We start from the raw sequence: 21,224 nt of genomic DNA on the forward strand, positions 1-21,224 counted from the left end.
CAGCAGCAGAAAGTCAGAAACTGGATCTGAATGGAAACGCTGACGGAGCTGCTGCTGATCTCCAGACAAACATTTTAATTACAAAGACTGAACAGCGCCACCTACTGCTGCTCCTCTGTACACGTCTCCTTTGTTTCTACGGCAACATTAAATACCTGAGCATCATACCGACGGGTTTAAATGATCTATTGAAATCATTAGAGGGGGAAAACTATATGATTATATTAGAATATAATTTAAAGAGTGAGAAATATTAATATATTAGCATCAGACTTATTTACTTTCCCTTATTCACTCAGCTCAATATTTCTAAAATCCTATGCTATAATCTCTCAATCTCTGTACTATATATTATTTTTTTTATTAGAAAAACCTCTTCAAAGTGAGAAAAGAGGTTAAATTTATAAAATATTTACACTTTGATTGCTTTTAAATCTATTGTTCTTCATTTGAGAAGAGTTCCTGTTTCCGTTTATCAGATTTTTGCCGAATATTGTATTTATGTGCATCTATAGGGATTATATTTACAGCTTTAATAATGTCTTTTAGGCTGAATAATAAAATAAAACAAAATAAAATAAAATTCTAAATTATATTTACAGCTTTAATGTATTTTTTAGACTGAATAAAATAGAATCAAATTCTAAATATATTTGCAGCATTAATAATGTATTTTAGGCTGAATAATAATAAAATAAAATAATAATCAAAATTCTAAATTATATGAATGGTATAAATAAAATAAAATTTGAATAAAAAGAAATTAAATTAGTTCCAATAAATATAAATTAAATAAAAAAATCAAATAAGTCAAATAAAAAAAACAATAAACCATAACTTGTGCAAAGTCTCACTTTAAACACACATGATAGATTTCTGTAAAGTGACAAATTAGTTATCAATGCTATAAAAATAAAACTGAACTACTGATTAATTATTTAGTTTTTCAAGTACCAACAAATATGTATTTTTATATTCCTGCAGACGGGACAAAATCTAGAGCTAATGAAAGAAATGATTAGTTTACTGATGTAATGATCACACGAGGAAGTTTGATTAAACTCAAAAAATAACTTAAACCCTTAAAGATACCATTATATATATATATATAGATATAGATATAGATATATATATTATAGACATTTTCCCGCCTTCAGTCGACACCGAGGTTGGATCCTGGCGACAGAAAACACACGAGCTAATCAACAGCTAACCAGACTAAGCCACTAATGAGATCATGGGACTATTTATAGGCTCAGGAGTGGACGGCTGCTGTAGTCATTCAGAATAAAGTTAATTCCCTTATTGTCCCAAAAAATTACATATTTGTCCACAACAAGTGTTAATCCATCCGTTTACATCCATTCATTTTGTTTTTTATCTCGACCACGGCGACAGAAAGGCCTGGGACGCTGATCTTCAGCAGTAAACAGAATAAAAAGTTGTGTTAAATGTAAAAAAATAGCAGGAGACAAGACGTTATGAAATCCCCCTTTTTATTTCATTCGGTTGAATTTAATAATAACTCATTTACACGTCGTCCACAAAACTATAAAATAAAAACGTTATCGTCATCTACATCGATATCACGTCACTGATATCAGCTCCTACTCTTGTGGCTCAGAAACACATCAGTCGTGGCAGATTGTGGATTTATCCTTGAACACAGACACTTAAAGTCGTCTGGAAGAACGTTAGCTCCATGCTAACTTTATTTATTTATTCTTTAAGGATGGAGTTAGCATCACTGGACTCGGAGCATGCTAGCGTGTTAGCATGGGACGCTCCAAGACAGCGATTCAAAAGTAAACAATCGTTTTTAGAGTTTTATCGTCGGTTTATTGTCCGCGTTGACACCGCCATTATTTTGACATGAATAAAAACTAAAGTTAAAAAAAAAAAGGAAAGAAAAATCATAAAAAGGAAACTACTTTGTCGTTTTATGAGTTTATTAAAAAGAAATAAATATATCTTCCGATATCTTGAGCAAGACACCAAATGACCTTAAAGTTGTTAACAGATGAGACGAAGTTTGTCAGGTTTGTGAGCATAAATGTTCCTGGACTGTCAGTTTATTGCTGTACACCAGAACATATTGAAGATTATTAGTGGTTTAAACATCTCTGCTTTTATACAAACTCCTCACTGGAGGACAACTAAGGCCAGAGAGAGGGGACATCCTGCACCCAACGTCTACCCAACTGCCACGAGGTTTATGTAAACAACGTTTAAATGAAATTTAAAGAGATCTAATATAAAGAAATGTTCCTTAAATAATGAAAAAACTAATGAAATAGTTGGGAAATATGTTAATATGCTAAATATGAAGCTGTCAAAGACTCATGTTATATCTTGTTTGTTTAAAGTCGTACAAAAAGCAAAGTGGAAAGGCGTCACCGCTTCTCAAAATTGATGCATTTCCAAACAAAGTGCTCTGAATTATTGGTTCCAGGAACTTATTTCAAAAGGAACTAAAAAGGTTCCTTCAGACCAGGACCTCTAGCGTCCCGGTGTAAGAACCGATAAGAGCTGGAACAAGTGGTAAATTAATTTGTTAGCGTGCTAGTTTTGGACTGAAGACATATACCTGGGAGCCTGTGATGGACATTTTTAGACCAAGCAGTAAATAAAAGACACAGCTACGAGACAAAGGTATATATAAAAAACGCTGATGAAGTGGATCTCTGGTGGCTGTGTTCGTTGTGCAACTCGACACCGATCCAGATTCACAAGAGGTTTGCAGAGAGCGACGCTAACCAACAAAAAAAAATAAAAAATATAAACGGACAAAGAAGAAGGATGATGAAGTTTTATCAGTCAAGCGTCATCGTTTCATTTTCCTGCACAGTGTTTTCCTCTGTTCAGTCACTTCTTCAAGATGTTAAAAGGATATTTATGATGAATTAAACGTGATTTAAGTTTATCTGCTGTTACCTACACCCTCTAGTAAAGCCTGTTGTGAATCTGGACCTGATTATTATCAAGTAACTCTCAAGCTCCTGTGGTTCTGAATGTACAATAAAAGACTCACAACCTGAAAACTGAATATATATACATGTGTATGTATATATATATATATGAAATGGCAACAGACCCGTCTTGACAAGGTGCATAGACCCGAGTGCATATTTTACAAAAAAATAAACTGTAACAACAAACTATTTGACAAACTGAGAGCAAATGGCATCTCCAGAAAACTACCGGCGCCGGTTCGTGGCTACGTGAAGCTGAGGACTTTGGTCTAAGAACGACAACGATGATCTGACTGTAACACAAGACAATAATAACAACAACAGTAACAATGTAAAAACACACAATTAATTAACAGTCTAGTTTACAAACCATAGACTGTATGTAAAGATGGACGCTGAACAGCTCCTCTAAAGTGAAGCTAAAGCAAGTAGAGCTCCCCCTGGTGGCTGGCTGCAGTATAGGGTCATAAGCTCCACCCCCTCTGTGTTAGTGGGCGGGACTTGGGTCAAACTAAAACACTAAAATATAAGTCAGATAATTATTTTTCAAGGATTGCTTATGTCATTTTAGGTAGTTAACATAATGTTGATGCATGTTCAAGTGTCAGTTTTTTCGTTTTAGTTATTTGACGCTATAGAAACAGGATGCAACATAATGGTGACTACCAGTTGCCATGCCAACCGCTCCGTATAGTGTTAAGAGTTGTAAAAATAATAATAATAATAATAAAAAAATAAGTGCAGTGTATAATCCAACATTTCCTTGTAACTGGTGGAGGTAGAGTAGAGCGTAGTGTTGATTAAATTAAAAAACGTGAATGAGTCTGGAGGAAAAGTGGGCGGGGCATCGATGTCGCCGCTCCACGTGGCTCCACCCACGGACCGTACTGATCAGACTCTGGCTCCAAAGTCGCAAGATGGCGCCGCCCGTATCCACGAGAAAATGGAGTCAGTTTGGCCAACGAGAGGAAGTGGAGACGTGTAGTCCATATTTATATACAGTCTATGCTTTAGAGTGGGTCGGGGTATGGCATCCGTTACTGTCCTTTTTATTCGACGGGGGGTTGTGTTGTTTTTTTTTTTGTTTGTTTTTTTTAGCAGAAGACGTAACAGCAGGTACGAGTGTGTGTTAGCTTACAGGATGGGTTCGACCAGAGGTTTCGGCTAAGATTGTTTTTGTTTTTTAATAGAGGTGCTGTACAGTAGATCTGTAGATGAACATGCAGCCGGACAAAAACGCATGCACGCTGTGGAAAGGAAAGTCTCGACTCCTCCTCCTCCTAATTATCTTCAGCTTCCGGGTATTTGGCTCAGAGACATTTAACATTTAAACATCCAAACAATGAAAATGTCCAAGTAGATTTCTTCTTCTTCTTTTGTTTTCTTTTTGTTTTATATAACCACTACACTTAAGTTCAAAAGGGTCAACGCTGTCACTGCGAGGAAGAAGAAGAAGAAAAAGAAGAAGGGGGGTAAAAGTACTCCACGTTTGGCTTCTGTTTGGCTGCTGGCTTCTGATGATTTGTCACCATCTCTGGTTTTAGTTTTAGACGGGCAACTCAAGTTAAAAGTGGGAGAAATAATAATAATAAAATAAAAATAATTCTAATAATATTTGCTCCTCTTGGTGACCGGTGGAGTCCAGAAAGGAGAAAGAGGGTTATTGGGAAATTCCAGTCCTGGTCTGGACAGCAGATAAATAATAAAGATCACCTTTTTTATTTATTTATTATTTTTTTTGCGCCTCTTATCCCGCCGTTTCTTTTTTTCTTGTTTTTCTTGTTTTTTTTGTTTTTATTTAGCCATGGAGACGACCCAAACAGACTAGTAACGAGTTCAGGCCTTGATAACTAGACTCCTCATCGAGGTCACGTCCGTCCCGGGCTGGACGAGTGTTGAGAGCTGGAAGAAGAGACACGAGGAGCCTGAATAAAGTCGGTTAATCCGCCTCCATAACGCCATAGTTCCATGGGGGGAGCGTTTAAAGTGCCCACCTTTCACCGGGTGTTGCTGGGAGCGTCAGGTGGGTCGAGGGAGGGGTGGGCGGTGGGTGGGGGGGTCCGGGTTGAGGCGTCGGCCTGGGCTGGTTTTTCTCTGGGTTGCTTTGCTGAGTGGCCGGATCATAAGAGGGACTGGAAAGGCTGAAGAGAAACGTTGTGTTAATAAAAACATAGAGGGGTGTAAAATATACTATATATACACCGATCAGCCAATATATCCTAATATTGTGTAGGTCTCCCTTGTGGTGACTCATCAGAGAACGGACATGGGCCTTCTGAGGGTGTCCTGTGGTGTCTGGTAACAGAATGTTGTTAGTGGGGGGGCATTTGAGGGGAGGGGCCTCTGTGGATCATCCCACAGATACTTGATCAGTTTGGGATCTAGTGAATTTGGAGGCCAGGTCAACACCTTGTGATGTTCTTTATGGTTTTTTTTTAGTTGTTCCTAAAGTGTTTTTGTGGCTGCATCCTGCTGGGGATGGCTGCTGCCATCAAGGAGTGTCATTGCTATGGGGTGGGGGTGTCTGGTCTGGTCTAGGTGGGTGCTACATGTCTAAGTAACATCCACATGAATGAATGCCAGGACCAGAAGTTTCCCAGCAGAACACTGAACTGTCACAAGATGGTTTAAATGTTATTCACTTCTCCTGTCAGTGGTCATAATGTTGTGGCTGATCGGTGTACATATATATATATATACAGTACTTTCTAGTAACTTGTCTCCACAGCTTCTTACCTTCCTGCTTCTGCTAGATGAGGCTCATCCACAGCGTCACTTTCCTGTGGGAGGAGACAAAGACCCCCGTTAGATGATTATTATTATTATTATTATTATTATTATTATTATACGACACAGACAAAGAGTTTAACCCGCTGGATCTTTTGTTTCCAGGTCAGGAAAAAGTCAAACGTTAACTAAGACATGGAGGTGAATTAAACAAAAACAAACAAAAACAAAACCAACATAAATGACAAACAATAACTTCTTCTGTCCTGCATCTGTCAAACACAAGTGAACACAGATCTGACATCGATGCCACGTAGCCATGCTCATACTCAGGCAGCGTTCACAGCTTCACCAGCGACGAGGACAATATGAAGAGACATGCAAGTACGAGACACGATGACGGTTGCGGTTAATGTGCGTGACAGCAGCAGCAGCAGCAGCAGCAGTTTGTTGCGGCCGAGCGAAGCGGGACAACATGCAACACAAAGGACGACCAAGGCTCCTCGTGGACAAGACAAGAGCGGACGGAGGACACCGTGGCACATGAAGTGAAACAGAAACGGGACGAGGCGGCTCTTACGAGTCATTTCGACTCTGGCAAGGTCTCCCCGGGGTTTTCTTCCCCCGCAGGGTCGGCCGAGGTCTGGGGCGACCGGGGCTCAGGTGGAGGCATGGGCATGGGCAGGGGGATGGACTTGCCCTGGCCCTCTGGGCTCTCTGGACCCAGACTAGACGTGGGCTGGCCTATGATTACTGTGTTACCTGGAGTGGAGCATGAAAACACACGAGTCCCGAGGCACGTTAAATCCACTGGTGACGTGATTCATACAAACCTTCTCACACGTGATCAGAAAACAAAGATACTGGATTAAAAGCAGGATTAAATCACATTCTCCTTCTTCTTCCAGTGATTCTACGTAGGGCTGAGTATCACTACCAGCTTCCTGATGAGTAATAATAACAGTTTATTTAGAGATATTAAGGTTTTTATATAATTATACTTAGTTATGAAAGAGACGAGACGTTTTTTTGCAGCTCTGCTCTGTCGTCGTAGTTTTTGAATCTTTCTTGTGTCGTGCAAAAACCAGTCTCGCTTTTACAACCAGGGGATGCAGGAAATGGAGAGGATTTAAAAACATCTGGGGTTTTTGAAATTCTTTTTAAACCCCGTCCTACTTTCAGAGTTCAAAACAGAGCACCTTTTTTTTTTTTTTTTTTAATGTGAGGAAAAACTATGTACCAACACAAAGGTCTCCAGTAAATAAACGACTCATAACTTAACTCTGGACTCGTTGGAGCCTGAAGGAAGGAAGGAAGAAGTTGTGATATGAAAGAGGAACATTATAGAGGCAGGACTCGTGCTCCTGAGCAACGTCCAGCAGAAATAAAAAAAAGAAAAGAAATATATTTTTATGTATTTTCAAAAGAAAGTATTACTTTTCATTTTCCGACTCCATCAGATCCTGATATGACGGATCCAATATCAATTCATAAATTTTTTTTTTCCAATATCTACCATTTCCTGCAGACCGGTTTGGCACGACAAGACAAATGGACGAGATCAGTTCACACGTGATGGATGGAGGATCCAAAACAGAAGCTCCAACTCTGAGAGCTGATCTAATTTAAAAAGTGAGACGACGGATGAAAGATGAGAAACTAGAGGTAAAAGATTGTGGAGATAACCACAAAACTCTGGAACCAGTGACGACATCCGTTTTAGTTTTAAGTAAAATTCTTTTGAAACAGAAATATCTCTAAATGAACTGATTTTCAAATCAGACCTAGCAAACTGAAATCAAATCGATCCAGGAAATCAGCAGTGATAGCGTCAGCCCTGATACTTAAACACTTCTTGTCTCATTTGTGTTTCATTTATGCTTCTGAACATCAACCATCAGAGCTCTTATCCAACACAGTCAACCTGGAGAGTAAAGCAACACATCGTCCACAATTTAACAGATTAGTCCAAATAAAATATACGAGACTAGAAGAAAAAAAACATAAATAATTGTCATTAACAGCTGGAGCACCTCATATATTTACTCAATCATAGACTGTATATAAAGATGGACAGTAGGACAGCTCCTCTAAAGTCAAGTCAAATCAAGTAGAGCTCCCCCTGGTGGCTGGCTGCAGTATAGGTCATAAGCTCCACCCCCTCCATGTTAGTGGGCGGGACTTGGGCCAAACTAAAACACTAAAATACAAGTCAGATACATTTTTTTCAACGATGATTTCAGTCATTTTAGGTATTTAATATAATGTTGATGAATGTTCAAGTGTCAATTTTGTTTTTCGATAAGTTTCGTTTTAGTTATTTGACGCTATAGAAACAGGATGTGACATAATGGCGACCACCAGTTGCCATGCCAGAGTTGTAAAAGCAATTTTTAAAAACAAGTTCAGTGTATAATAACTACTGGAGGTAGAGCAGAGCGTAGTGTTAATTAAACGAAAACACAAATGAGTCTAGAGGAAATGTGGGCGGGGCATCAATATCACGGTAGCTACACTCTTCTTGGACCGTACTGATCAGACTCTGGCTCCAAAGTCGCAAGATGGCGCCGTCCGTATCCCCGAGAAAATAGCGTCAGTTTAGCCAATGAGAGGAAGTGGAGACGTGTAGTCCATATTTATATACAGTCTATGCTTTCAATCTATGAGAAAGCTATTCAGTGACTTTTTCTGTAAGAGACAAGATCACCGGACTTAATTTATATCAGAACTATATCTTTGTTTTAACATAATCAGTTCCCAACGCAGAGACTGCAGACCAACTGTCAGACTTGCTTCCAGACCTACAAACCTAAAACAAGTCAGAGGGAATCAGCCTCATCTTTTCTTCATGCCTTGATATTTCCTACGATAAGTTACCCGGCTTGTTAGCTTGCTAAACCGTTAGCCTACTCCCTCTAAGTCGTCACTACGAGCTCTTGAAACACTTCAGGCTGGCACCCTCACCTCCGTCCTGCTCTGCTTTGATTTGGGCCTCCAGGTCCTCGGGGTCGACGTACTGGTAGTTTTCGTCGTCGTCCGGCGGTTTGCACTTCCCGCAGCAGAAACAGCAGCAGCAGCAACAGCAGCAGCAGGTGAAAACTGTACAGCACAGCACCAGACCCTGCAGGGATTCACATGAAAACACATCGTCTTAGATTTAAACCAAACTTTACAGCATTTGCTAATATGCAATACAGTCTACATATATAGTAAGGCACATATAAAGTGACTTAAAATCCACATAGTTTAAAAACACGAACCTTAAACCACCATTTGGACATGAGGAAGTAATATTTGACGCTTTCCTCTCCAAACTGTTCGGACACGTAGAGGCCCATGGAGCCGTACTCGTCGTAGATCTTCCTCTTGGTCTCATCGTTTAAAATCGAGTTGGCGTTGTTGATCTCCTTGAACTTCTCCGCCGCCTCCGGATTGTCTGGGTTCTTGTCCGGGTGGTACTTCAACGCTAGCTTTCTGTCGGGAGGGAAAGGAGACGAACGAAATCAAGAGTCGACATGTGGAACAGACGCCAACGAGTCCATTTCATTTTCATAAACAGATAGCGTAATCTATTTATGAAAATAATGGCTTCAGCTTCTAAACTGTGAACTCTAGTGACCAGTTTCATCATTTTATGACCGTTAACAGCCTTTAGTTACAACCAACAATATATGACTTAATAACTGAAGTCATTTATCAAGGAAACATTTGCAGAGTCCAGCTTCTAAAATGCAAACGTTTTTTTTAATATCATTGTAAATGTGTACGTATACTCCAGTCAGCCACAACATTATGACCACTGACAGGAGAAGTAACACTGACCATCTTGGGACAATTCAAGTTCTCCTGGGAAAATCTTGGACCTGGCATTCATTGGTGTCGATGTTACTTAGACATGTAGCACCCACCTAGACCAGACCAGACACCCCCACCCCATAGCAATGACACTCTTTAGGAACAAATTAAAATAACATGAAGAACAGCACAAGGTGTTGACCTGGCCTCCAAATTCACTAGATCCCAAACTCCAACAAAGGTTCAAAAAAGGCAACTGGACTTGTAGAGTTTTTTGAGAAGACGTTTCACCACTTATCTGAGTAGCTTCTTCAGAACTTCAGAACTGAAGAAGCTACTCGGATGAGTTTTCTCTTTGAGTTTTCTCAAAAAACTCTACAAGTCCAGTTGCCTTTTTTGAACCTTTGTTGGATATACCATGACCTGGATGACTGAGAACCTTCACAGACATATAGATCCCAAACTGTCTGTGGGATGATCCACAGAGGCCCCTCCCCTCAAAGACCCCCCCCCCCAACAACACTGTGTTGTCAGACACCACAGGACACCCCCAGAGGGCCCATGTCCATTCTCTGATGAGTCACAACTGTTTTGGAGGCACAAAGGAGACCTACACAATACTAGGATACTAGTCATAATGTTATGGCTGATTGGTGTATATGTATATTATACACTGCAAATAAAACAAAGAGCATAAGCATAACATTGTCTGGTTAACTTCTAACAAACATAATTATGACATATTTTAACATGAAATCTATAAATAGCTGTTTGTTAGCATATGTCAGCTTTGAGTCTGGGTTTCCATCTGGCAGCTTCATCACCAACATGACGAGAAGCACAATTACACAAACTTAAGCTGAAGATTAAGGAAACGCCTAAAGTAAATAATACTCTGTGTTGAGTCTTCCTCCTCTGAAGAAGTTGATCCAGTTTTAATAAGCAGAGTAATAACATTCAGACGGTTTACCTGTACGCTTTCTTGATGTCCTCTGCCGACGCTCCTTTCTCCAGCCCTAGCACTTTGTAAACGCTCTCCCCAGCGGTGGACATCTTCCTTTGGGGACGGGAGGAGTTCGGGTCAGCCATGGCTCACCTCTAAAAGGAATAGAAATAAGAAATTATTACTTGCAAAATGACGACGGCGGCGGCTTAGAGGGCAAAATATTTCTAAACGCAGCGCGAGCAGCAGACAACCCAAAATACACCTCTGTTGTTTGACCAAGGAGCAGCCGAGTTTATGTAGATTTGGTCGTCATGTCTCAAAAACATGAAGCGCCAGAGGCAGCTCAGCATAAATAGGCAATATCTGCAGTGACAAAGCAAAAAATAAAATAAAAGTTGACCGTAGTCAACAGTAGATGCAGATAACGGAAATATCAGGTGGAGTTTTGAAGCTGAACTTCCACGTCTTCATCCGTTTCATCTCATTTGTTTTTGCTTCTTTCTTCTTCTGCGTTCTTTGGGGGAAAAACAACCGCACTTCGATTCTGCTTGCTTTCCACAGCTGCTTTAACAGCCGGTTATCACATGCACATTATGTTATTATGGCCTCGTTTTAAACCGTAGTTTGGGAAATCAGTAAGTGATTAAAACTTCAGTAAAATAAAACTGTGGAAAGCAAGCAGAGTCTGAAGTGCAGTCATAGTACATAAGTCCTCTCAGGTGAAGGCTGCAGCCAAACAACAACAACAAACGTTTAAAAGAAGCAAAAACTTTCCTGGAGACAGCGACGAGGAGAAAACATCTTCCAGAGAGGGTTAGGGAGTTTATGGCAGCGTTGGATGACCAGAACATTTCTGGAGTAGAGAACACAAGGTACCAGCTACCCTCTCCACACTACATCAACTCTGACAGAGAGATTTATTCGTTTGGAAATTTGGTTTATTTGAGATCAGTTTAGGACTCGGATCGTTTAAGTCAGCTTCATGAGCGGCTGAGATTTTGATTACAGTAATTCAGACTTGAACAAGATCCCTTCAGACTATTTGCCTGATTAGTTTGTGTCAAGTTTAACTATGGAAATCAAGTAATTAATCACACTTATATTTTAATATATTGACAACCCTAAGCAAACCAGATTATTAGACACATAACATTCAATTGTGGAAAAAAAGGCCAAGCAAAAACAAAAAAGAAGAGTTGGAAACGTTCCTACAATACTCACACGGTCCAGCTCTTTTCACCTTTTATCGAGTTTTATATCAGGTTTCAGTTTGTGGTTCAGCTTTCTGACGTGTAGATTTACTCTCTCTGCTCTGATAACGTTCTCACAACACTCTCCTGCTCAGCCCCAAACGGCCGACAGTTAGCAACCATCTGGTGAACAGAGCGGACAATTTAGCGGCTAAGAGCAAAGCGTTTCCCTCAGGTGTCGGTGGACACCAAACGCAACTAAACGAGAGCACCAGACCACATCCAGTATGTCCACTGGAATCTAAATGGATAATAGCGTCGCCTGAACGTGGCTGGAGGTGTAAGAAAGGAACTGTCTCAGAAATCAAGTTGCTGATATGTAAATATTGAGTTAAAAACTTGTTTCTGTAGACCTTAAAGGTATGGACAAACCAAACCCACTTGTCGGCGTCTGTAATATCACCTGCTTTAACTAAAAGCTGCAAAAATATCAATCTACAAACTGCTTCAGATGATCATTTTGTTGTGGAAATATTTGTCTATTTGAATGTCCAGATGCAACACGGTACGATCATATTCATCTACACTGGCCTTGCAGTGGGAGTGCAAGCATCTTTAAGTAGTTTTGACGCTACAGGGATGTGGTTTTAGTTCACGGCAGACCTAAAACTAATCAGATCAGGTTCGGCTGAAGCCAATCGGGACATCCGTCGTCCCTTTAGCGGCCTGCGCCACAGACGTAACGCGTTGCAGCCACATTCTTTACCACAAAATTAGCGTTTCGCAATTCCACAAAAGGAAAGTGTGTCAAACTACGGCTACTCTACACTCACTCGCACACAAAGACTCTTACTCAGCCAACAAATAATGCCACCGGGTCATTGACTAAAGAAGATTACATTTTGCTGATCTAACAGATTACCAGTCCAAGTCCATGTCAGAAGGGTTCAACGTCCTGGTCAGAGTCTGACCAAACGGCTCCACACATACAACAGATATCTATATATATACACATATACAGCTGCCTGTACAACAATATGTGTACTATGACAAATACACTTCACTTAACTGAGACCAAGACTCCCTCAGAAAACACTTCAATAAAGAAAATCCAAGGAATCACAGAATACAGAGACACGGAGGATTATTATTCCCACTTCCACGCTACTTCCGTCCATATTTTGTTTTCATATTACAAATAAAGCAGATTTGCCAAAGGATTAAAACCCAGACAACCTTTGCGGTTATTAGAAATCACACAGTGGACTACAGCCAACTACAAGCCGGTACATAAGATCTGGTCTGGTCTTCATTTAGAGGAAATAACTCTCCGTACCAGCAGGTGGCAGTAGTCTGTATACGTCAATTAAAAGGAGAAACAGGAAGAGCTACCATTAGCTGGCAGGCTAGGATGATCATGCTGATCAGTTGGTCTAGTTTCTTAATCCTAGATGATCTTGTTGGGAAAATATTAATGGATTTGAATGTTCAGATGAAAATGAAAAATGAGAAAGGTATTCTGTGTGTCATTTGAACTTTGTTGTTATATTCCCGTCAGTTTCTCTAAGCTGAGCAGCCAATCAGAGATGTCTGAGCCACAATTCAAAATGACGAAATTGGCCGAAAAGCTATCGAAAGGGGTCAGAACAAAGTGAACCGGGACGCACCAAAACCTAAGGTCACAGACGTCCCAACGCTGGCAATCAACAGGACTGTTGGCTTGGTGCAACCATAAAGTTTCACAAAATGTGCTGCTCTCTTCGAGACAATTCAAACTTTTTATTTTTTTTTTTTTTAAAACACTTTTCGGATGTTCTGTAGTGAAGATTACAGGACGCCGTAGTTCCTCCGAGATTCTTCAAGCTGCAAACCCGTTCTTACTGCAATTTCTGATTCAGCCCGGCGTAGAATACGAGTCTGGTAACACATCATGTGAACTTCATTATGGGGCGTGTTTCAGCCAATATAGAGACAAAGAATACCTCTACACGTAATTGGATAGTCCTACAACCAATCAGAGCCATTTTACTGTAAACAAAATCAACTTCACGGCGCTCACAGCATAACGTCAAGAGCATAATCATTTCTCAACGGAGTGACTCTAAGGAACTAGAACTACAAGGAGCCATTTACTTCCCTTCTTATGGTCTTGTCCTTTGGTTAATCTTAGTCCAATAGGCCACAGAAGGAAAGTAATGGTCAATGTGTTTAGATTTCTTCCCACAGAATAAATACTGTTATTTAAGTTGAGTGTTTTTCCAAAATAAAGAGTCAAAAAGAAGGACCTTCAACCCAAGAAGACCGAGTCAACAGCTGGTAGGGGTCAGAACTGACCATTAAGGGTCAAGTCATTCTGGGATTAAATGAAGCAATTAAATGAAGCAGCCTCAAATCTATCAGTCTTAAACTTGGTTAAAATATTCACATCATCTTGTGTTTTCTTCAGTCAGACGAGTCAAACTCCGGTCAGATAATTGCCGCCTCGCCTTTGTGCCTCGAACGCAATTTCTGCATTTAACGAGAAAATCCTCCAAATCAAATTTCTGTCTCTAGTGTTGCACCAGCAAAAGAGAAATCCGCTTTGCTTCTGCTGTCTCTCATCCAATTAGTTAAGAGCCGCCCGTTATGACAACAAACAAAAAAAATAAGCTTCACACTGCTTACACGCATTTGCAGCTGTAACAGATGGTACGCCAACGCAATCACAAGGAGTTTTTATAAAAGAGAAAATCACTTAAATGGGTTTAATTGTTAATGATGACTGGTAAAAAAAATAAAAATAAAAAAATCAATATCACCACACACTCTTTGACTCAAGTTCAACCTAAGAGCCTTCACAGCTCGTCAATCAGTTCCCATTAAGAAAGCTGTGGCTTCTCAGGGTAAAATAATAAATTATTAATACCAAAAAAAAAGCAAAAACAAAGTGTGCAATGGTCAGCCACAACATTAGAACCACCAACCTGCTCCTACATTTCTGGAGAAAAACGATTCAAAACATCTGTGGTCTTTTCACTGAAGTCCTGAAAGCGTCTCCTTCTGAACAGATGGACTCTAATGATGAATCCAAGAGGTGCACTTAATTCTGCAATTCACTGATATGTAATATTGGTGCATTTTTCCCAGATTAAACAAATAGACAAGTGTAATTTTTCAGTTTCGTTCGCTTGATTGGCTTCTCTCTTTCTACTTTTGTATTTGTTTATAATCGTCATAATGTTACGGCTGATTGGCGGCAATAATAGATGAAGAATAGCGGCAGACTTGGCAGATAAAAGAGCATTGCAGATTGCACACTAGACTATGTTTTTCTCCTTTTTCACGGACTTAATTTTCCATTCATAAATCATGCGCCAACTGGAGCTGAAAAGACGTCTCAATAACTAATCAGAGTCAATTTTTCCAGCTTTTCAAATGTGATAATTTGCCGCACGGGCACAGCTCGGTTTATCCAAATGCCCGATACGTTTAAAAGAGCAAACGGTTGCCTGATAAAGAGAGAAAATAAATAAAATAACCTGCAGCTTCTTTTGCTCAGCTCTGCAGAGTAAACAAGGAACAAAACAACAACAAAAAAAATCCATTCAGGCTCTTGACGGGAACAAACCCTGCAAAGAGGAGTTCAGAAAGGACATCATCATACCCCCCCACCACCCCCACCACCCCCTCCAACCCCGCCTCCTCCTCCTCAACGATGGATGGAAACACTGCGGGCCCAGATGGCGTTCCTGCTGGAGCCAAGCAAGCTGATGTAAATACTCCTGCAAACAGGGTGCACAAATCAAGAGCCAGCGTTTCCCCAGGATATAAAAACAGGCCTTTGATACATCACCCCCCCCTCCCCCCCCGACATAAACCTTTGTGACCACTGATCAAACTGCCTCCCTGCAGCTCGCACTGAAGCGATCGATCAGACCTCACAGACTCAAGACTATTAGGTTAATGAGCCGACTGCAGCAGACGTTCGAAAAACCGACCAGTACGTATGAAAACTGTGGCCGTACGCAAAAGTCTCGGTACTAAAGCTGGAGACGAAGATTTCCAAACATTACATTGTCCGCCTTTTTTAACTCTAGGATTATTTATGTAACTTTAGCCATGATCCATCTGCGTTTTTGTCTGAAAGGCTGTCAGGTCCAATCTGAGAAGGTGAGACATTCATGGGATTTATATCAAAAACACAGATGGGTTTGAACTGATGAAACGGTGATTTTATAAACTCGTTGGTTTTAAACATTCTGAATAAGTGTTTTTGCAAATTTCTTAAGATTAAAGGTTAAGGTTTCTTAAGTCACAGTTTAGGCTAAGCGTTGCAAGATGAGACGTAGGCTTGTTGGTCCAGGACAAACCTACAGATGATCGATTGGATGGAGATCCGATGAATCTGGAGGCCAAGATAACACCTTGAACGCGTTGTCGTGATCCTAAAATCATTCCTGAACCATTTTTTTTTAATTTATTTGCTTTGTGGCATGGAGAATTATCCGGCTGAATGAAGAAACTGCCGTCCGTAAACTGGAGGGTTAGCGGCTCAATGGGTGTGCATTGGTTTGTATGATTGGGTAAATGTGTCAATGTGACTGTAAAGACGTAGTCAGGCTCGATTCTTGTCAGAATACGAGTTTGTTAACTCACCATTTGGATTTCGCTGTGGGACGTGCTTTAACCGAAACAGAGAACAAATGTACCTCTGCACAAAACTGGATAGTCCTACAACCAGTCGGAGCCATCTTGTTGTGAACAAATTCAACTCCATGGCGCTTGGATGACAGTTTTGACTACGTTGCCGTTGCTTTTCTTTGTAGATCTTTTTCAGAGCAAAATTGGAGAGACTTCATACCAACGTTGTGGGTGGCTAATAAAGACAAAGGTCATCAGAGAATAGCCTCCCCATGAAAGGGTGGTCTGCAAAAACAATGCTTAGGTAGGTGGCATGTGTCAAAGGCCGATCAAAGATCTCCAAGAAGAACACCGTCTCTACTGGTGTGCCCATTTTTCCGGTTTTAAATCTCAACTTCGGGGACAAACTGTACATTTCCTGTCTGACACATCCCACCAACGATAACCAGATAATCAGCGTTATTTACTTCACCCGTCAGTGGCCATTAAGGATGTCCCCCGATCTGATACCAATCTTTTAATATACAGTGGCAACCAATCCGAGTCCCAATCTGATCTTAAATAAACAAAAATATCCTACCCCTAGAGATTCATAAAGGCTTTTCTTATCTTACTTGTATTATCCTAGATCACGTGTGCACCGTGCGACTGGATTAAGTCCAATAAACAGGGCTCTAAAAAGTAATGTAGTGTGGAGCAGGAGTGTGTTCAGTCAAGCTAGCCAACTGCCACTAAAACAGAAGAAGAAGTAGTTGTCGTCTTCTTAGCTATCTCTGTTTTGACGTTACAGGGACGTGGCTCTGGTTTAAGGCAGATTATCAATTTTAAATATGACTGGACCAATCGGGACATCCCAAGTGGTCATGATATTACAGAGACTGTATCATTTATGTGAGACATTTCAGCTTCGAAACTGTTTTATTTAACTACGAGAGAGATTTTCACAAAACTACTGGTGTAATATTTTAAATCTAGTGTCTCATCTTCCATGTGTCTGAGCTTTTCCCCATCTCTTCTCTGTTGTTACACTTTTTAAATCCAATCAGCTTTCAGTCATGTTTTACTACTCCCTCACATGTGGACTTATCTCTTTGACAACAGCTTAAAGATGGAGACACTTAAAGCCAGTGCAGAACATATCCAAGCCAGCATCTACCAGCATAAAGACCAATCAGTGAGCACAGATATAGAAACTATGATTTAATATCTCAGATTAATATTTAGAGGTACTTAAACCAATACTTTTTAGAAAGCTATTATTAGTACAGGACCTAAAGAGCATCTGACTGCTCGGCTGACAGCAACAAAGCTTTTGCTATCGCTCGAGATAAAAGCACTTGTCGAAAAACAACAAATGAGAAGAAAATCATGTGAGGACTGCTGCGGGCAAGAAAATCTCATTCAGCAACTCTTGAGACAGAAATCTTTATTGTTAAAAATAACCGGCTTTGGAAGTGTACGACAGGATCCATTTTTTTTTTTTTTTTATCGTTGTAAGAGCCGAGGCCGAGCTAAATCAAATCTGTGACACTCAGCAGCTCAGTCGAGAATTAGAAATACAACTCAAAATGTCCAGTATCATCAGAATGATCTGATTTAACACCGGACAACTATATGGCCGTATGTATTAGTGTAGTGTAGATGCACACAGTTGGTTATAATCAGCAGGTCATAATCTCATTTAAGTGTTTAGCTTATCCTCATTGAAATAACTGGCATGGAAAAAATAATAGAAACACTGCTGAGTACAACACAGTGCTTGAACTAATAATTCTCACAATAAACTAACCTCAAAGAAGTACCGGCCAACGAAGGCAGGCCAAAAAGTTGCACTTGAACACATCACAAAGACTAGGAAACAGGAAGAGCTATTGTTAGCAGGGAGGCTAGGAAGCTAAGAAGAACCGTAGCACAGAGCTGACCTCTCCTGACTCATGTTCTTTCAGGTGGTCTACACTTTATTTATTCTAGAAGATGTAATGACATGTCGGACTGCGCCAACTCCCCAGCCCTTAGGGGCCCCTGGGTATTTGCCCAGTCGGTAACCCAGCCTTGAACGTCAGCCAGGGCTCCTAATGCGAGGCTGCATTGATATGTGGTCAAGCACATGAACCCAAGCTTCTACCACATGAAGTTCTTGTGACACAGAAACTTGACATGAAACAATTAGGTACGCCTATTCATTTAACGCTGCAAACTACAGCTTTTGCTCTCTTTGATTAATCTGAGAACTGTTTTAGCAATAATTCTGTTAAAATGTGAGAACAGTAGAAAGAAATTAGCTTTGGACTGATTATTTAACAGGTTACAGACTAGGTTGACCTGTACGAGATTAAATATCAGACTACTTCCATCATATTTACTATTTAATTCAAATTATAAAGTCATCTTTTCTCCTCATTAAAGTGTAAATGCTCGTACAGGTTTAGAAATGTTCAATGTATGACTATGTTTCACAAAATAATGGATCACTATTTACTGCAGTTTCAGAACCATGAACAGTTTGTGCTCCCTGACATAGGGACATGATACAAGTCTTCTTTTCTCCTCCTTAAAGTGTAACTCATCATACAGGTGTAGAAATGTTCAATGTATGACTTTTTTTGTCTTTCAAAATAATGGACTGCTATTTACTGTAGTTTCACAACCATGAACAGTTTGTGCTCCCTGATATAGGGACATGATACAAGTCATATTCTCTCCTCATCAAAGTGTAAATCATCATACAGGTGTATAAATCTCCTATGAATGACTACATGTTTCATAAAATAATGGATCACTATTTACTGCAGTTTCAGAACCATGAACAGTTTGTGCTCCCTCACATGGGGACATGATACAAGTCATCTTTTCTCCTCCTCAAAGTGTAAATCCCCTTACAGGCTAAGAGATGTTCAATGTGTGACTTTTTTGTCTCTCAAAATAATGGATCACTATTTACTGCCGTTTCAGAACCATGAACAGTTTGTGCTCCCTGACATGTTCATATTCTGTCCTCATCAAAGGGTAACTCCTCACACAGGTATAGAAATGTTCAATGTGTGACTTTATGTTTTCATAAAAGAATGGACTGCCATTTACTGCAGTTTCAGAACCATGAACAGTTTGTGATCCCTGACTTGTGGAACATAGATGAGCTCTGAAGCCTTTCTTGCTCACTATTGAATCATCCACATGCACAGTAATGCCACTGCTGTGCTTTTTGCAGCACTGACAGATGAATCTACAATATACAAAGGTAAATAAGGACACCAGTCATTTGTAAGTAAAACTACTAGGCTCAAGCCACTTTGCAGAGACTTGCAGAAAAAACAAATATATGAAAATCCTCACATTTGAGAAGATGGAAGTTTAAACAACAAACTGAATACCATCTAACCGATAGGGCCCGGGTGAAGGAGCTTCCTGGGAGGTTAAGTTCGGGGCAAACCCGTCTCTACTCCCATAATTGGGTCATTAGATCAATTAAAACACATCGAGTGCAACAAGAGGTTTTGGCATGGCAGATTTTAGCATCTGTTACAAGCAGCACACACACAGGTGGACCCGATTAAGTTTAGGATGAAACCCCAGGGTGCTCCGGGACAAAGGGTGCCGGTGTTTTGGGACAACGATGCGGGCATGAAGGAGGAAGGCATACCGCGTGATTGTCGTCTGTTCGTCCTTGTGGGAGCTCTAATCCGTTGCTAATCTCCCTGCACATGGAGGAGTACTTTCTGTTTCACACCCCGCCATTCATAAATACATTTTAGCAGGATACATTTTTTTTTTTAGCAATTAAACTGTTTCTTATTATTCTCTCTTTCTCTCTTAATAATCAAAGCTACCCGCAGCTTTGTCGGGTAGCTAGCTGGTAGCTAACCTCGCATTTAGACACATCTTTAACCACTAAAATTATTCTATTTAGGTCTAAACTTTCAAAAATAAACATGCTACAGTAGCGTGAACTACGCACTGCCCGTTATATTAAAGCAACCACCTAGCCGGACGCAGCCGCTCCAGCGTGAAGACAAAGATAGACCAGCGTACGTTCATATTTTTAGCAATTTAACACATTCTCAGCATTTGTACATAATTTACGCTTTGCAACGTGTTTCAAAACAATGTCAGGACATCGGTGTGAGCAAACTCATCAATTCGGCGCACACTAAACACACATTTTACCTCAGCAGCATTTACCTCAACTGAAGTACCAATGCTCCATCAACTTAGCATTTGCCGACTGCCACCGCCCAACAAATTTGCATTATTGCTACCAAATAAAATGAGCCTGGACAACTCTGAAGTGGGCCAAAAATTATTTAAAATGTTTAATCGTTGTAAGGTTATATATGGTTCCGCTACAGTGACTGAGGCGCACATCAAACTTAAATTGACAGATTTTTCAATGGGCTTTGGCGTAAGTGACCGTGACAGCTACCAACGGTTAGCTAATCTTTCGTTAGCTAATTTATTACCGCCGAATATTCTTACCTTGTGCAAACTGAACACTGTATATCTCGCTGTAAGGTTAGCTGGATCATAGAGGCATCCGGTTTGATGACTTAACTCCCAGTTAACGGGTCGGAAACACGGTAGCGTTAGCCCGGTAGCAGGGAAGCGGTAGCCTGGCTGTAGCCGCCGGGTTACTTCTTCTTCGTCTTCTTCTGTTTCTTCTTCTTCGTGTGTATGTGTGTGTGCGTAGCTCCTCCTTCCTGGAAATGAGGGATGATGCTTTCAAGGTTTCGGCAAAAATCCAACTTCCAGAAAAAAAACATCTCATATTAATTTATCATTAACCTAATTTAACTCACAGATTAATGAAAACAAATGTGATGTGTTGCATCTTAACACGGAGTTAACAAAGCGGCATTCAGAAGGTGTTAATTGATATTTTTATATTAATTACCAATAAACGTCTCAGGAGCATCTTGTCGACCAGATTTATTTCACTTTTTTTTCTTATTTTTAGATTTAACCACATTAAATCAATAT

The 21,224-nt window shown here is 40.2% G+C and overlaps 1 protein-coding gene across 3 annotated transcripts; it reads right to left on the reverse strand.

Moving 5' to 3' along the window:
* Positions 1 to 1,487: 1,487 nt before the first annotated feature.
* dnajc5ga (DnaJ (Hsp40) homolog, subfamily C, member 5 gamma a) lies at positions 1,488 to 20,945 on the reverse strand. 3 transcript variants are annotated; one of them, XR_014699443.1, is made up of 8 exons: positions 20,724 to 20,944; positions 10,465 to 10,592; positions 8,960 to 9,173; positions 8,664 to 8,820; positions 6,280 to 6,461; positions 5,709 to 5,752; positions 4,967 to 5,113; positions 1,488 to 4,874 (listed from the first exon to the last, which is right to left on the reverse strand). XR_014699443.1 is itself a non-coding variant. In XM_084560057.1 (7 exons), the coding sequence occupies exons 2-5, from the start codon at positions 10,581 to 10,583 to the stop codon at positions 6,283 to 6,285; spliced, it is 669 nt and encodes a 222-aa protein (XP_084416183.1). In that variant the 5' UTR covers positions 10,584 to 10,592; positions 20,724 to 20,944; the 3' UTR covers positions 1,488 to 5,113; positions 5,709 to 5,752; positions 6,280 to 6,282. The 3 variants fall into 3 exon arrangements, 2 of the variants coding, with proteins under 2 accessions (XP_084416183.1, XP_084416184.1); XM_084560057.1 differs by having other exon boundaries at positions 1,488 to 5,113; XM_084560058.1 differs by lacking the exons at positions 1,488 to 4,874; positions 4,967 to 5,113; positions 5,709 to 5,752 and having other exon boundaries at positions 5,961 to 6,461; positions 20,724 to 20,945.
* Positions 20,946 to 21,224: the final 279 nt, after the last annotated feature.

This window comes from Chelon labrosus, assembly GCF_963514085.1.
Source record: "Chelon labrosus genome assembly, chromosome: 14".
NCBI lineage: Eukaryota > Metazoa > Chordata > Actinopteri > Mugiliformes > Mugilidae > Chelon > Chelon labrosus.

Coding starts and splice junctions, on each gene's coding strand:
- dnajc5ga (XM_084560057.1), bottom strand. CDS start 10,583: ATGGCTGACCCGAACTCCTCCCGTCCCCAAAGGAAGATGTCCACCGCT. Junction 8,821..8,959: donor TGTCCAAATGGTGGTTTAAG/GTTCGTGTTTTT, acceptor GAATCCCTGCAG/GGTCTGGTGCTGTGCTGTAC. Junction 6,462..8,663: donor CAAAGCAGAGCAGGACGGAG/GTGAGGGTGCCA, acceptor GCTCCACTCCAG/GTAACACAGTAATCATAGGC.